Genomic DNA, 16,057 nt, shown 5'->3' with positions numbered 1-16,057 from the left:
AAATAGTTTTTCCGTAACTTAAGGAAGATAAATAGGCGATAAATGTAAAGACCAAAGACAGTTTGGATTCCATTAGATCTGAAAACTCCGCGACAGGACTCACGAAAGCCCAACCTATTCATTATTCTCATCACTCTTTTCTGGATGAGAAAAATTTCATCGGCACCAGACGAACTGCCCCAAAAAATAATTCCATATGCCAGCACAGACTGGAAACTAGCAAAGTAGAGAGCTCTCACCACAGCACTCTCCAACTTGTCCCTCATCATGAAAATCAAGTACGCCGAAGAGTTGAGAGACTTCCCCAATTTAGACACCTGATGATCCCACCGCAGGTGTTTATCTAGAGCAACTCCCAGAAAATTTACAGAATCCTCCAATTTAATTTGACCGTTACTATGACACAAAAAAGGAGGATAGTTCTTCACCGACTGGCTGCCATAAAAAAAAATACCTTGAGTCTTGCTATGATTTAGAATAAGACCACTTTCATTACACCATCTATCAACAGACAAAACCGTATCCATTCCAGCCCTGCTACAGGACTCGACATCACCTGATATAATCAAAAAATTGCTGTCATCAGCATAAAGAATCGACTTACAATTAGCAGAGGTCTCAATATAACAAAGGGAATTCACAAAAACAATAAAAAGCAAAGGGCCCAGTACACTTCCCTGAGGAACGCCCCTAGTAAGAGATCGTTCCCCAGAGAAGTGGACTGCACCATCTAGAGTGAGGGCAACCCTCTGACGTCGATTGCTTAGGTAGCTCTCAACAAATTTCAAAGAGATATCCCTAATCCCACATAACTCCAGTCTAGCCAATAAGGTTCTATGCTCAATGGAATCAAAAGCCTTGGTCAAATCGAACATCAAAGCCAATGGAACTTCATCACTCTCAAGCGCCAAAAGAACAGAATTTAGCAACTCAAATAAAGCAGTCTCGGTACCTCTATCTTTCGTGAAACCATGCTGACTATCAGCAAGAACATTAAATTTTCGAAAAAAACTGATGAGTCTGACGGCAAAAACCTTCTCAAATATCTTAGAAAAACTAGATAGAATACTAATAGGTCTATAGCTACTGAGGTCACAGGTATTTCCCTTCTTGAAGAGTGGTTTGACCAGAGCAATCTTCAGCTCGTCAGGAAAACAACCCTCTCGGAAAGCGCAATTAATAAGATGAGCAAGAGGGCCTCCTATTATATGAATGGATTTTTTTATTATCGAAATCGGAACTCCATCGTGACCTGAAGAGTTAGAGGTTTTCAGCATCTTAACGACATCACTAACATCTCTCTGTGACATCAAAGAAATAGAAAGACTTGCTCATACCGTGAGAAGATGTTAAGGATGAGATTGCTCCAGGAATCCTAATATTCGTCTGGTTGGCAACGTCTCCCACGAACATATCATTGAAACTGTTGCAAAGATCAACAGGATTTTCTGACTGAAAAGGCAAGTTTTTTTCAGTGCTCTTACCTGATAGTGAATGAATCACCCTCCATGCCGCCCTCGATTTGTTCTGAGAATTTGCTATGAAGTTGCTGTAATAAGATTTAATAGCTTGGGTAATTGAGCTATCATACTGTCTCTTAAAAGATCGGTACAAATTTTTGAACTCAGGTCGTGATTCAGAAATAACAAGAAGGTTATCCAGAATTTTCTTTTTTTCGACAATATGCGGACTTAATTTACAAATATCACTCCGTGATCTGTATTTGACTTCCTTCAGGGGACAATAAGTATTAAAAATTGATTGAAAAATAGAGATGAAAGAGGACCACTTCGTATTGACATCTTTTGATGAATCATAGAGTTTATCCCATGAAACAGTTGATAATGCTTCAAGAAAGTCATTTACAACTTCTTCATTCATTTTTCTTATAGAAAACTTCTGTATCTGACACTTATCAACTAAGATTTCAGGAACTGTCAATTTCAAGGCAACATGATCTGAGATATGGTATTGCAATGTTTCACAGAAACCGCTAACATTGGATAACATATTATCCAAGCATGTTCCTGATAGAGGACGAGTAACACATGCAAAACTTAAGCTAACATTAAACATTTCAATTAAAGAAAGAAATTCTCTAGAGTCGCGGGAGTATGACAGAACGTCAATGTTGAAGTCACCAGCAATTATAAACTTACAATTTTCAGATCGACATTTTATAAGTATACTGTTAAATTTTTCAAGAAAAATATCCATATCAGCTAATGGTTTTGAATTTGGTCTATAAATACAAACAATTACTAAACTACTTTTACTGAGGTTTATTTGGATAGCTGAGCACTCGATCACATTAACTACACTCAGTTTCACATAGTCTGTTCTTTCAAAAGCAAAGACTTACGACAATAAATGGCGCTCCCTCCATGCCTGCCATGTTGACGACAAAATTGGGAAACCAATATATAGCCCTCAATCTGAAATAATTTTATTTCATCTAAGGATTTCCAGTGTTCAACAATCATTAGGACATCGACTTCATGTTCAGAAGCTAATAAATTCAATTTATTAAATGCGGTCCGAAGACACTGCACATTCTGCAATATCAGCGACAAAGAATTCGATGGGTTTAGTCCCTTCTTTCTTGAGGAGCACCTATTTCTACTGGGGGTGCCTTCTTCTTGAATAAAAAATATTTAGAGACTAGAGACCCTTGGGGCCAGATTTCTTTACGCCAGGCATCCTTGAAATGTTCTTGATATATAGCAACTTTCATAGAAGAGTAGATCTGAGGATGTTTAGATTGAAGGGGCTCAACTTCAACCTCAGGAAATGACTTCAAAAGCAAATTCTTCAGATCATCTGGCTTAGTTGTTGGATGAAGCCTAGACACATGCAGATAACTGAGCTTAGGAACAGTTTTTACTCCTGAACTGAATGAAGCATTACCCATGACAACATTTTTATTTCTTTGTTTGCTTCGTTTTTTGACATGCTGCCATTTAAACTCAGATGACTCATTGTTTTGACTATCCATATCAATAGTTTGCAGCCGTTTCATTGTTGCTTGTTGAGCAAACTCTATTGCAGAATTCACCATTTTTTTATCAATAATTTTTAAATTTTTAGTGCTACTTTTACTTAAATGAGGCTTTGAAGTATTTTTATCATAGATAGAAATATTAGTTTCATGTTTATTAGATGGTAATTTTGAAACACTGTAGGTCAAAGTCTCATTAGAGGGATTATGTTGTTGAAAACCCATAGTACGCTCAGGAGCAGGAAAGTTGGCACAAGCCGGCAACCCAGCATCTTCTTCAATCAAATTCAGATTGTTTGCATTTTTATGTCTTGCACTTTTTGTATCAGGATGGTTGATAACAGTATTAACATCTGGTACAGATTTATTAATTGAAGAGAGCTGAGTCTCGTAATTTTTAATTAAAGATTTCTGCAAACTCACAGTATAATCAAGATCTACTACTGATTTTTTCATGAGAGAAATCTCCCGATTAAGGCATTCTATTTCAGTTTTCTGAATAGTTACATCTGGCTTCGTGGTGGAAAACACCGGTGCATTACTTAATACCGTGTTTAATTTATTGTTACAGTTATCACAAAACCACCTTAAATTTGGGTTTTCCAAAATTATTTTCACACATGTGTCCTTTATCGACACACAAGCTGAATGATAATTATCATTACATAAGTCACATTTAACCGATTTAGAATTCACAATAAAGTTATCGGAGCAACTCCTACACACTTCCGCACCGTTCGACATCTCGAAGAATATCTAGTTAGAACTAAATAATGATAATGATATCTAGTTAGAACTAAATAATGCACAGATTAAATTTTTTTTTTGTAATAATAATAATAATAATACTCTTTATTTCATATCATGTCTGTACAGTGTACTATACATAAAAGAAATAGTGTCAAATTGCCAAAATTCACAAAAATACTAAAATTAACTCAAATAATCATTAAGACAATATGGTTCCAAACAAATCAAATATTCTCTGACATTTTTCTTGAAATTCTTAAAATCATCCATCTGTTTTATACTATCAGGTAGTTTATTATACAATTTAATACACATGTAAGATGGGTGCTTTTCTGATAGAGATAACCTATGTATAGGATAATGTAAGTTCTGCGATCTTAAAGGGTAAATACTTTTAATTGTGTGAACTGAAAAAATATCTTTGTTCTTGAAAAAGAAAAGCAAACATTCTAATACATAAATACCAAAAATTGTTAACATTTTATTTCTCTTAAATAATCCCCTACATGATTGAATTGAAGTCATTTTAAAAATATACCTCATCACCCTTTTTTGTAACACAAACAATTTATTGACCTCTGAGCTTGATCCCCAAAATATAATTCCATATCTTAAAAGACATTCAAAATTTGCAAAATAAACTGTTTTCAAATTATTTAGACTCAAATACCTTGATAATGTTCTGATTCCAAATCCTACACGACATAGCTTCCCTGACAGGTTATCTATGTGATATGACCATTTAAGGAAACCATCCAAATATACCCCCAAAAATTTAATTGACTCTTCAATCTTGACATTACAACCTTTTAAATCCAACACATTTTCCCTCATTTTCTGCGATCTGCTTGTGCTAAATAGCACAGCTGATGTTTTATTTTCATTCATTAATAATTTGTTCTTTGTAAACCACGATTTTAATTCATTATAAATTGAGAGTGTTTTTGCCTTGATATCATCAAAATCATTTCCACCAATCATCAAATTTGTGTCATCAACAAAAGAAGTTAACAATTTTAGGATGTCTTCAATAACATCACATATATCTATTATAAAAATTATGAATAGGATGGGTCCTATAACACTGCCTTGAGGTACCCCATAATTTGATTCAATTATATCTGACTTTACATCTTTGCCATTTTTAACAATAGACACTCTCTGCGATCGCTCGGAAAGATATGAAGCTATCCAGTCTTTTGCACTACCTCTAATACCCAGCTTTTCAAGTTTTATTAAAAGAAAAGGTCTGAACAAACAGTCATAAGCACTCGCCAGATCAACAAATAAACCCAACCCAAGTTTATCCTCCTCCAGAAGTCTTATAACCCTTTCCGTAAACTGATATAATGCAGTCTGAACAGATCGACCCTCCAAGTAGCCATGCTGAGAGTCATTAAACAGATTGCACTCCTTCATAAATATCAACAGTCTTTCACACATTACATGCTAAAATATTTTGGAAAAACTGGACAGTATACTGATAGGTCTGTAACTTTCAAAACAAGTATCATCTCCTTTTTTATAAATGGGTTTTATCAACGCTAATTCAAATTCTTAGGAAAAATTCCAAACTTAAGAGAATTGTTGACTATATATGAAATGACACCCTTTATCTCATCTGCACAATATTTCATAATATTGACAGGTATACCATCATCGCCACTACAGTATTTATTCTTTATTTTATTAATTATTTCGACTATTTCATTAGGATTAGTTGGATGTAAATCAATTGACCTGGGGTTGTTTGGTAAATTACAAGAAAAGACCTCATCACCCAAATCACTTAGCATAATGGGAATTTTATCAACTAAGAACTTATTATATTTTTCAGCTATACTATCAGGACCTTCACTAAAAAATTTATTTTTATTTTTACTTTCTGTACCTCTAATATCATTACAAATCGACCACAATGTTTTATTTTTATTGTCCGATGACTGAATTTTCACATTATAGAAATCGGTCCTAGCTGCTGTGAGGAGTTTATCATAATTTTGTTTTTCAATAATGTATAAAGCTTTACAAGAACTATCATGTGATTTTAAAGTGAGCAAAATGTCTAATTTACGCTTACTCTCCCTAACCTCCTTTGTGTCATAATAATTTTTCAAATTCTTTTTACCCAATTTAACCAATTTCAATGGAAAATGCTCCTCAAATATTAAAAAAAAGGATTTCATAAAAGACTCCCACTGTAAATCAATATTAGATTCTTCAATCGAAAATACTGCTTGCCAGTCCTCCTGTTTCAGACCATCACAGAAATTAATTTTATCCTCTTCATTATAAAATCTACGATAGACTAACCTATTGTTATTATTTTCTTTACTCATGACAGTAAAACTTATTTTTTGTCCGAAATGATCTGAAACAGTAGTACTGGGCACTTCTGAATCAGCATTAAAATTAACAAAAATATTATCTAAGCAAGTACTTGTACAACTTGTAACCCTAGTAGGAACATTTATTGTGGGAAAAAGTTGGTATAAACACAATAATGTAAGGAAATCCGACCTTTTACTAGTATTCTCCAAAATGTCAATATTGAAATCTCCAGCCACAATGATGAATTTGTTTTCCTCAATAATCACAGCAAGAACTTTTTCTAGTTGTGATAGAAACACCTCTATGTCACTTGCCGCACTGCATGGTCTGTACACTGACAGCACAATAAAACTTTCACTGCCCAGTGATAACTCAGCAGATGCGCACTCAAACTGACCAATTATGGAAAACTCTTCTAATTTCTTTCTCCGCTTGCACTTGACTTCTTCATGGATGTATATTGCTGATCCACCGTGTTTGCCTCTGTCTCTGCACACATATGATATCAAGTTGAAGTTATTCAACTTGTGCACTAATTCATCTTCACTTTTCCAGTGCTCCAGTGTTACACAAACAACCTTGTAGGTAGGTTGAGTCAAGAGAAAATGTTGAAAAGCGTTGATACTATTGCCCATAGACTGCAGATTTTGATGTATAATACTACACTCTCTATTGGCTGTTTCATGTCTGGTTTTGACTTTCTGCGACTTGTTTCTTATAAAAAATCAACCGCAGTATTATTTTTTTTATACACATGCATGTTGAATCATTTTATAACTACATTTTCGGGCCAAAATTCGGGTTTGTATAATTCATCCTTTTTAGTAAAAGGAACTTTCACTAGGAAACTCTTTTGAGCACTTTTTTTATTTTCAAAATTTAATTGTTTAATTTCCACAACCTCTTTAGCGAATCCTGGTTTCTTTCTTATATATTCCTCAATTATAGGTTCAGTGACATGAGCTTTTACACGGCTAATGAAGAACCATGCTCTTTTTTTTTGCCCAACGAAGCTGTTTTCTGCAATATCTTCTGTCATCTTACAGGTCCCAAATCTAGTTGGTCTGAATTTTCTCTTCTTTCTGCTATGCATTGTTCTCCATTCTTCTTGATTCTCAGGCGTTAAATGTGTTCTGTTATTAATTGAGTCTGTGTGTTGACCCAGATTTATTACTTCTTCCATTTTCTTTCTCTGTGCTGTTTCTAACTGATTGTAGTTGTCCGTGTCTCCAGAATTAATTATATTTTTTTTTTTCTTTTTTTTTTTTTTTTCTTTCTTTTTATTTGTGCTCAGCAGTTATGCTATGTACACATAATCAACGTAGTTTATAGTAATGCATTGTCCACCACCAGACATGTACAACATCCATGACCTAGCCGGGATTCGAACCCGGTACCATCGGCACCACAGCCGTCTCTCAAACCACTGTGCTACCGAAGGTAGACTAATTATATTTTCATTGACAGAGTTTACATTGGATTTGCTAAGAATACTAAGGTTATGTTTTTTAGGGTTAGGTCTCATATCACTTCTCTCAGATGTTTGAACTACAATCTGTGGAACGTTTGGAACTATTTTTTTGACATCATTATTATTTACGCGCTTGACAACGTTTGCATATTGAGATTCACTTTTTGTCTCACTTTTTTTATGAATGGAGTTTAATTGTAATGTTAATAACCTATTATTTTCTTTCAATAGGGAATTATTTTCTTTTAAAACATCAATTTTATCTTGACATTCAGCTAGCAACTTACTCAGATATTCAATTTTCAGTTCTAGTATTTCTTCTTTATTTAACTTTTTGTTTTCATCGGGAATCTTATCACAGCATTCAATATGACGTTTGCTTAAAACTTTGAAATTTTTCTTTTTCACGCAGGAACCGTGAAAAATTCCTTCGCAATTTATACAAACTTGTATAGTACATGCCTTTTTGGAACAACATTTATAATAATTGTCTATTACACTGCTACTTTTATCACTTCTTACGCTCTCGTCTTCACTACGATCATCATCGCCTGACGCCATCTTAACGAATTCAATCATAATATTTTATGAAAATTTGCGAATTGAAGAAGAAGTCTACAACGAAAGATGGAGGTAACTTCAGGAAGATGGATGGATCAAATCCTAGTTAACGGAATGACCTTACTTCCAATTGTATGTGTTAATGTCCAAAACTGAAATGACATCATGAATTGACGATAACCTTTTCGATAAACTGGTTAGAGAGTTGATCAATCAATGGGCTTTAGATAAAGAGGAGCTTTAGAGAAAAGCTGAGAAGAAGACGAGGAAGAAGATATGTTGACTGAAGAAGATTATATTATGGAGGAAGAAGAAGATGGGATTACGATGAAACTGAGGATGAAGAAGATGCTCAGAGAATCCTGAATCTTGAAACCAACATGTAATGGTTGAAGTATGCTAGTGGATTAGTAGTACAGTAGACGTCGTTGGACGACCAGTATGTTTAATTTGGGAGAAATGGCTCCCTCACCGATAGTCGAGTATTTATGAATGGACTTATGGTATTCAACGTTGTATTCCGTATGATTAAATATGGCCTTGGAATCATACTACCGCCAGTCCTTATATGAAAGTTGTTATGTGGAAAATAAAGCTAGCCAGTCCTATGTCAATCAATCGTCAACAATAAGAAGAAGAGAAGATCACCAGAACTATGATGGACGTCGAAGTAAAAGGTTATTTCCGTGACGAAGATGAGATCCATGGAAGAAATACAGTACCATTCCACGAGACAACCTAAGGAAGCAGTATTATGGAACCAGGAAGTGCCGCGATAGTGAAATTTTGAAATCCCGAAAAGTGAATAAACTCCATGCCATAATTGAAACAGTAACTTTTTGCGGTCGGCAGGGTATACCACTTCGAGGCCATCGAGACCACAAGAAGCTTAATTTGGAAATTTGTCCTGTTGAAAATGAGGGAAACTTCAGAGCTCTTCTGAGATTCAGAGCCAATTCTGGAGATGAGGCTCTGAAAAAACATTTAAAAATATAATCGAAAAATGCACTTTACCTCTCACCAAAAACACAAAATGAAATTATTTTGGCTATTAACGATATAATGTTGAAGAAATTGGTTGAGATGGTCAATTCCGCGAAATGTTTTACTGTTCTTGCAGATGAAACGACAGACATCTCAACATAAGAACAAGCATCAATCGGCGTTAGATACCTATACAACAATGATATTAAAGAAGAAGCATTACCAGTAATGCTGAAGTCACCAGAACACAGGAAGAGAGTTTTAAAAAGCTCCTGAATTTCTATCAAGAAGATATTCAAATTGGTGACATCGCTGCCATTGGGGAACTCCATATGTGGTACGAGAAGGTGAAAGATTTGAAAATTAGCTCAAGGAAGGCAATCAATTATTACACTGCCTGCCATCAGGATGTTTTCCCCACTATCAACACCCTCCTGAAAATTCTTACCACTCTTCCTGTATCGAAATCAACCAGTGAAAGGTCCTTCTCATCTCTTAGAAGATTGAAAACTTACTTAAGGAACACAACTAGCCAGCAAAGGTTGAACGGGCTTGCTATGCTCAATACTCACAGAGAGCTAGATATCAATGCTGATGTAGTGTTGGACGAGCTGACAAAAACACCTCGCCGTCTTGAATTTAGACTTTTTTGAATGATTGTATAGATGAGCGTGATAGCAATTTTCACTTCTACATTTATATTTTAGAATATTTTCAATCTTTTTTCAAATCTTACACGTATTTCATTATTTATTAAGTGTAGCATATAGTATAGTATCAATAGTATAATATATATTCTGCCTGTATGATGAAATAATTTTTTTAAAACACAAACCATCGAAGGGCGCTTTTGGATTTTGCGAGAGAGCATATCCATTGGGAAGAGGCTGATTGGGAAAGAGTGCTCTTCACAGATGAGTCTAGATTTTGCCTCTACCATTGTGATCGACGTTCCCTTGTATATAGACGTCCACATGAAAGATATGCTCAGTGCACTCTTTCTCAACCAGCCTCTTCCCAATGGATATGCTCTTTCGCAAAATCCAAACGCGCCCTTCTGTAGTAAATCGGATATTTGGAAATTATTGAAACTATTGGAATTATTATGCAGAGGGAATATACGTTGAATTCGAATCAGCGATCGCGACTTATGTAAACCGATATTAGTTTAGAAGCCGGATGTTTATTTTTCAATTATTGCTTTTCTTAATTACCGTCTCCAGACGTCTCGACACCACGTTGGTGAAATCGATATATCTTTCACGGAAAAAACGAATAAACTAAATATTAGCTTATCTAAGTTCAGTAAATGCGTTTTGGTCATATATGACACAGCAGAAAATTCGTTAGGCTGTAGGTATATTCGAAGTATGTTTCATGCTGAGATCGACAGAAAAATCTGGTTTGAAGCCGAGGTAGGTTCTGCTGATGAAAGATTAAAGAAGGATGAAAAATTTTTTGACCAATGATCTAATTGGCATGGTAATTTGGGCAATTGTTGGGGCGGTCTTAGAGAAGTACGAGGTTACGATTTTTGTGGAGGTCGAAAGAAGAAGTTAGTATCGCTTAGGGTCTCTTATTGAGAAGGGTTTAGAATTCGAACGTCGCGTCGGTGGCGAAACCGGACTTAAAGCAAAACAATTTCTTTTCAAGATTAGAGTAAGACGGTAAATTGGTATATGTGTGCGTTTTCGAGATTTAAAGTATTCAGGAAAAGGAATTGTTTTGGCTCTGAGAAAGAAAGAATTAGGTCAGAAATAGAAAAATAGGGATTTTTTTTTGGATAAAGTTTAGAATTTGTTTTGGAATAAATTAGGTCAGATCGGAGTTCGCGGATCGGGAGTGAAGTGTTATATAAGGAATTACACGTTTCGAGTGAACAGTTTGAAAAAATTAAAACTAGGTTTAGGCAGGGCCTAAAATACTCACCTAGCATCGTGGGATAAGGGCTAGTCTTTTGGCTATTTACTTTTTATTTTATGTGTTGATGTTTTTTCGATGAAAATAAGTTCATTTGAGTAGTCCCGATTCTCCCAAATTCAAAGTTGGTATATTGTTTCGTTTGTTTGAATAACAGATTATTTGAGACATTTTTTTGTTTTTTTTTTTTTATTTTGGCCGTTGGTCAACATAGAAATTGAGGGAATATTGTAATTTTGGATATTTTTATTTTTCTTTATTATATTTAGTTTTAAAATTTAAATCGATTTTTATTGACCCAGTAAACTAATCTTGTCCCTAGAGAAAGAAAGTCAACTAAAAAGACCTGTCCATTGAAGCGACGGGCCGGATTCACCCATAACATCTTTGTGAATTTACATAATTATTAATTCTCCGAGACCTCTGGAAAGCCGCTCTTTCAGGGGTTAAAAGAACATCTCAACCGGAGATTAGTGAACGGTGGTCAACATTCCCTGACCAACCCGTTCATGACACTTCGATGGGCTGGGGTAAGAGCTGGGCCTCTTGCCGCGACACGAGGCCTTAAATCATATTCTCTGAGGCTATTTCTTATTGTCTGAGTGCTAATTTGCACCCCATGAGTTTGCTCAAGCTGATTTTGAAGGAGGCGAGCGGTTGCAACCCGTTGTCTCAACGAAGAAACTCTCAAGTAACGTTCTTGAATGGCAGTTGTTACCCGTGGTCTACCCTGTCCTGGTCTTCGGACATTCATACCTGTCTCCCTGAATCGCTGCAACATTCTGGACACACTTGTATGGAAAACTCCAAACCTTTCTGCAATTCTTGTGTATGTCCACCCTTCTTCTCGCAAAACTACAGCTTGGGCACATTCCTCTTGGGTCAAATTGCGTGTTTCGCGTTGCATAGCGATCGAGTGTAGAAAATCAAACGAAAGAAAAACTATTGATCACTAGAATTGATCGAGAACAACTGATTTCAGAATGGAGCCAATACATTCAAAATCTGATAATCTCATCTTTTTTTATTCCTGCTGGGAAAAAACATCTGTATTGAAGAAAAACGTTGAAAGTGGATAACATATGCATGCATAATTGTGATAAAAATAATTATCATTGAGAACACCTTCAGTTGTAGAATAAATTTGAGATTTTCATAATGTGCGTTAATTCTTTTGAGCAGTGTATGTATGTAGGTACAAATTATTAAATAATATTGAGAAATACATATGTACAAAAATGATTCCTAAATAAATTTTCTGATTCCAGAAATCGCTCAACCTGTATATTGTATTATCCAATAGCAAATCCTCTCTTACTGAAAACAACTGGACTCAAATCTTAGCAGTATCTAATGAACAATTTTAAGTATCTCTGCTTCGTGTGTAGCTTATAATTGTGTTGTTATATCCAAAAAGGGTTGGACGTGACATTTCATAGGTAAGAATACAAGAAGGGATTTATCATTTATTTTATTGAATATTTTCACAGGTTTCCAAGAAATTAAATTGAATGGGTGATAGAAATATGGAGTAAAGACAAAAAACCTTCTGCCACAACCGTAATATGTAGTAATCACTTCAAAACAGAGGACTATTATGTCAATCTCTATATGGAACCAAAGTTTTGAAGGAAGGAGCCATACAATTTTGATATTGAGAACATGTGTTACTATAATAATAATGAATACTATACAGCAAATTCCTGCCCTTCATAGATACGGACTTATGAATTTTTGACCATGTTATTCCAGTTTCGAAGCCCTGATTCGAATCTCTTCGTCAGATGTTAATCATAATTTTTTTTATATTGATATTTATTATATGTTTTTTTTTCGTATGTGCTCTTATATTTGATGATAAACGGTAATATAATAAACCCATGTATAAAATTTGCTGTACTTTTTTAAACCGTTAGGGTAAAGGAAGATGTATACTTTTGGAACGTAAGGCTGAATTTGTCCTTTGATAGGAAAAATATGGCACTTTCATTCCCAATGACACTCACTTTTTTATTTCCTCAGTCTATTTCTAAAAATATTTGGGCTATTTTTTCAGAAGATAAAATATATAAAATTTCATAAATTTTCTGTTGTGTTTTTACTTATCACAACTTTTGAATTTCCTAGAGCTCAGTTACACTTGTAGCTACATTATATCGAATATAAATTTAATTATCTGTAACATTATTGATATACTGAACTATCTAAAAACCCTGGAATAGAAATTAAGAAATATTTTCTTTCAGGTAGCACTCAAAAAAATTCACCTTTTTCTGAAAGAAATTTTAGATAACATAAAATCTGTACCATACAATTCTTGAATGTGATTCATTCAACTATTTCAATACTATTCTCATCCGAATAACTCAATATTTTTTTGTAAAAAAAAATTAAAAGCGCTTTATTCCCATAGCCATATCAAGCTATTTCATTACTATTTCCATCCGAATAACTCAATATTTCTCATTAAAAAAATTAAAAACGCTTTATTCCCTTAGCTATTTCAATAATCAACTAAAGCGAAAAACTCGATACTTCTCCAAAAAAAAATTAAAAAGGCTATTCCCTCAGTAAATTCGCATTTTCTGCCTTTCTACTTCCATCTTTCACAACACCTCTCTCTCTTCGATAGTCCGCAGAGCGAAGCGAGTAGAAGCCACGTGAGGGCCAGTCCATGTTATTATAGGTCTATGATAACATCCAATAATCCATAGACAAAGATATACTCTGTGGATAAAATCGTTTTCCTAGGTCGAAAACGTCCGACGAAAAAGATCGACATCTGATTCATAGACAAACTAATCTTAGAGAACTAGTTTATCTATGATCTGATTGATCAGATTTCTTTGCCGAACGCTGCAGATGTGTATTCCCCTCAATCTGGATGTGATAAACGAACGGTTCAAACAAGTCCGAGCGGTCCGAGGTATAGTATATCCAAAGTCACTTGGAGGAAGCCTGAATATTTCAATTATACAAGGGTTGTCCAAGTTTTCAGAAATTGTTTTGGAATTTATGAAAATATTGCTATCAATACTCTTAAATAAATCCCGGTATTTAGCAGATCGTCTTGGAAACAAGAATGTCCCGATTTGATTGATCTTATTGGCTGACTATTTCCCCTCGTATTCCCCTTTCCACTTTGAGAGCGTTTTTGGTTACACTCATTGGCTGCATCTATCACTTCTTAATTACTTTCTAATAATTCGCATAGACCAGTGTGGTCCACAGGGGTATTATTGAAATGCATTTTTACGTAGTTTTAGTTCGTTGTGTGACAGATGCTTTTAATGATTTCGACTATGATGCTTGGCACAATTCTATGGCTTATGTAAAAAAAGATCAATATTTCGCAATCAAATCTATTCCTCCATTTACTTTTAAAGTCAGAATTGATATATGACGGGTTCCGAAGAAAATGATTTCGCATCCTAAATATCTTCATTCCACTGAAGGAAGAACTGATCAAAATGAGATTAACCAACAAAATTTTCATCACATTTTCTGATTTTAGCAATGTTTTACTTGTTTGAGAAATCATGTAGAATAGGCATATGATGTTGAGGCTCTTAGTACGTCAAATTAGCAGCTACGTAGCCAGATCGAAAAATCAATCAAGTATTTTATAGAAAATAGAAATATTTCACCATTTCCAGCCATCAGTCAGGATAGTTTTAAACTTTTAAAAATAGGTTACATATATCTTTGAATATTTATTCTGATTCTGAATACGAAAAATTTAAAAGTTATCGAGGAAAAACTTGAACTGAGGAAATACTACAATTTCTAACTGAGTGGAGTAATCTATGACTCGGTCTATGACTTCCGGAAAACATAGAAACTAAAATCGAAATTTGGATAACTAAATTGCAGTTTTTCTTAGTTCGAGTTTTGCCTCGATAACTCTTTAAGTATAGGATTTGCTTGAGATCCCTCTCTTTTTATACCTACGTAAAATTGACTGAATAAAAAAATGTAGGTTTTTTCCAAAAAACTTTTCATAAGATATCTATAGAAACCTCTTTAACTTATGAACCGTTGAGCTTATACTCAAGTATTGCTATATTGCTGAAATTATCATCAACCAATCTATCTGATAATGCAATAATATACTGGGTGTGCCGTTTGAAATAAGAAAGTAGTACTCTGTTTCCGGTATAAAAGGAAATTGTATAAATTTTCAGCACAAAAGTATTATTAGTTTTCCATAAACGTCTAATAGGCATCGCGGTGAATCACCCTATACATCATTATCATTTAGCCTTCTGCTTCCAAGGAACAGAAATTTTGCCTTACAATAACGGAGAAATAAAATTCAATTCATCAACGTAGCTGCTAATTTGACGTAGAAAATTGGATGTCATTCAAGGATCTCAAGGTCATGCACCTATTCTACCCTAGTTTGTCTTATCTTCAGACAGAACATTTCCGAATTAATCTCAAACATTTTCGTGCTCTTATAATTCTATGCAACGATCAGTTCATCATCGTTGATAACGTTCCTTGATAGTATATTACAGGTCGGGAATAAAGAATAATCAAAATATAACACCGTAGAATGACATAGTATCATTTTTGATGTAACAGCAAAAGCTACTCACGTCACAAATTTTCTGAAGGAATCGACATCTGAGTCCGATACATATGCAAATATATTATTTTCAACTCAAGGGTTTGAAAAGTGTGCGCCTATGGTTTATGACTGTTTTGCAATTATCTCTGGCCAAGCGTTTTTATAAACTAGTTCAAATGACTTTGGATATACTACAGGGTGTCCATAAGTGGCACGTCACAGTGACACCGGAGGTAGGTCAGCTAAAGAGGGACCTAACCAGCCTAACATGACCCCAGTAAAAGTTGCATGGTTTTCAAGTTATTACCAAATTACGTTTTTTAGTGAATTTTCACCTTTTTTAACATTGTCAGGGTCAGAATTCTGCTGGAAAGCTCTCGAAGCTTATTTTTTTTGTTGTAATGGAATCTTAAACAGTTATTTAAGATGACATGAGTATGATTCTGTCAAAAAGTTATGTGGATTTCCG

At 34.6% G+C, this 16,057-nt stretch overlaps 1 protein-coding gene across 1 annotated transcript; it reads right to left on the bottom strand.

The window, feature by feature from the left end:
• Positions 1–6,185: 6,185 nt before the first annotated feature.
• On the bottom strand, positions 6,186–9,885 carry LOC123681102. The gene is made up of 2 exons (XM_045619308.1): positions 7,535–9,885; positions 6,186–7,324 (listed from the first exon to the last, which is right to left on the bottom strand). Exons 1-2 carry the CDS (start codon positions 8,127–8,129, stop codon positions 6,846–6,848), a joined length of 1,074 nt encoding a protein of 357 aa, XP_045475264.1. The 5' UTR covers positions 8,130–9,885; the 3' UTR covers positions 6,186–6,845.
• Positions 9,886–16,057: the final 6,172 nt, after the last annotated feature.

Source organism: Harmonia axyridis, chromosome 5 (genome assembly GCF_914767665.1).
Source record: "Harmonia axyridis chromosome 5, icHarAxyr1.1, whole genome shotgun sequence".
NCBI classification, from domain to species: domain Eukaryota; kingdom Metazoa; phylum Arthropoda; class Insecta; order Coleoptera; family Coccinellidae; genus Harmonia; species Harmonia axyridis.
Note: the sequence above shows the minus strand (reverse complement) of the source record. Positions and strands in the feature narration are given on the sequence as shown.